This window comes from Aptenodytes forsteri, unplaced genomic scaffold (genome assembly GCF_000699145.1).
Source record: "Aptenodytes forsteri isolate BGI_AS27 unplaced genomic scaffold, ASM69914v1 Scaffold321, whole genome shotgun sequence".
NCBI classification, from domain to species: Eukaryota; Metazoa; Chordata; class Aves; order Sphenisciformes; family Spheniscidae; genus Aptenodytes; species Aptenodytes forsteri.
In genome coordinates, this window is record NW_008795030.1 from 328,534 (window position 1) to 329,288 (window position 755).

At 60.1% G+C, this 755-nt stretch overlaps 1 protein-coding gene across 1 annotated transcript in view; it reads left to right on the forward strand.

The window, feature by feature from the left end:
- The first annotated feature begins 9 nt into the window (after nucleotides 1–9).
- Nucleotides 10–755, forward strand: part of LOC103896399 (transcription factor E2F2) — an 11,341-nt gene continuing 10,595 nt past the window's right edge. The window contains exons 1-2 of the mRNA XM_009276257.1: nucleotides 10–366; nucleotides 597–681. Coding sequence (XP_009274532.1) covers nucleotides 10–366; nucleotides 597–681 — 442 coding nt within the window. The remainder of the gene's footprint in view (nucleotides 367–596; nucleotides 682–755) is intronic.

The window sequence follows — 755 nt, forward strand, 5'->3', positions numbered from 1 at the left end:
AACCAGGTGATGGAGAGGAACCAGGTGATGGAGAGGAACCAGGTGATGGAGAGGAACCAGGTGATGGAGAGGAACCAGGTGATGGAGAGGAACCAGGTGATGGAGAGGAACCAGGTGATGGAGAGGAACCAGGTGATGGAGAGGAACCAGGTGATGGAGAGGAACCAGGTGATGGAGAGGAACCAGGTGATGGAGAGGAACCAGGTGATGGAGAGGAACCAGGTGATGGAGAGGAACCAGGTGATGGAGAGGAACCAGGTGATGGAGAGGAACCAGGTGATGGAGAGGAACCAGGTGATGGAGGGCAACCAGGTGATGGAGAGGAACCAGGTGATGGAGGGCAACCAGGTGATGGAGAGGAACCAGGTGATGGAGAGGAACCAACCGCTGTAGCTCGGTGGTCTCAGCAGGATTAAAGTGTGGCTCAGCTCAGTGGCTGTGGTGGCCTTTTACTGGTCCCAGTTAAGTCTCGGAGTTGCCCTCACCCAGGGATTCGCCATTGCCTCGGTGCTTTCTGCCACTGCTGCACCCTGAAATACCTCCCGTGGGCCAAATGGGGAGCCCTTCACCCCCTCTTTCTCCCTCCCCTTTGCCAGGCAGACCTGGTGCACCCCGAGGACACGCGGCGGGGGGCCGATGGCTGGGACTGGGGGCAGTGGGTGGCGGGTTGGGTGAACTGGTGTGAGTGACCCAGGGGCCGAATCTGCTCACGCTGAGTCCCCCCGAGGTCCCCGCCCCCAAACAGCGCCGACCCC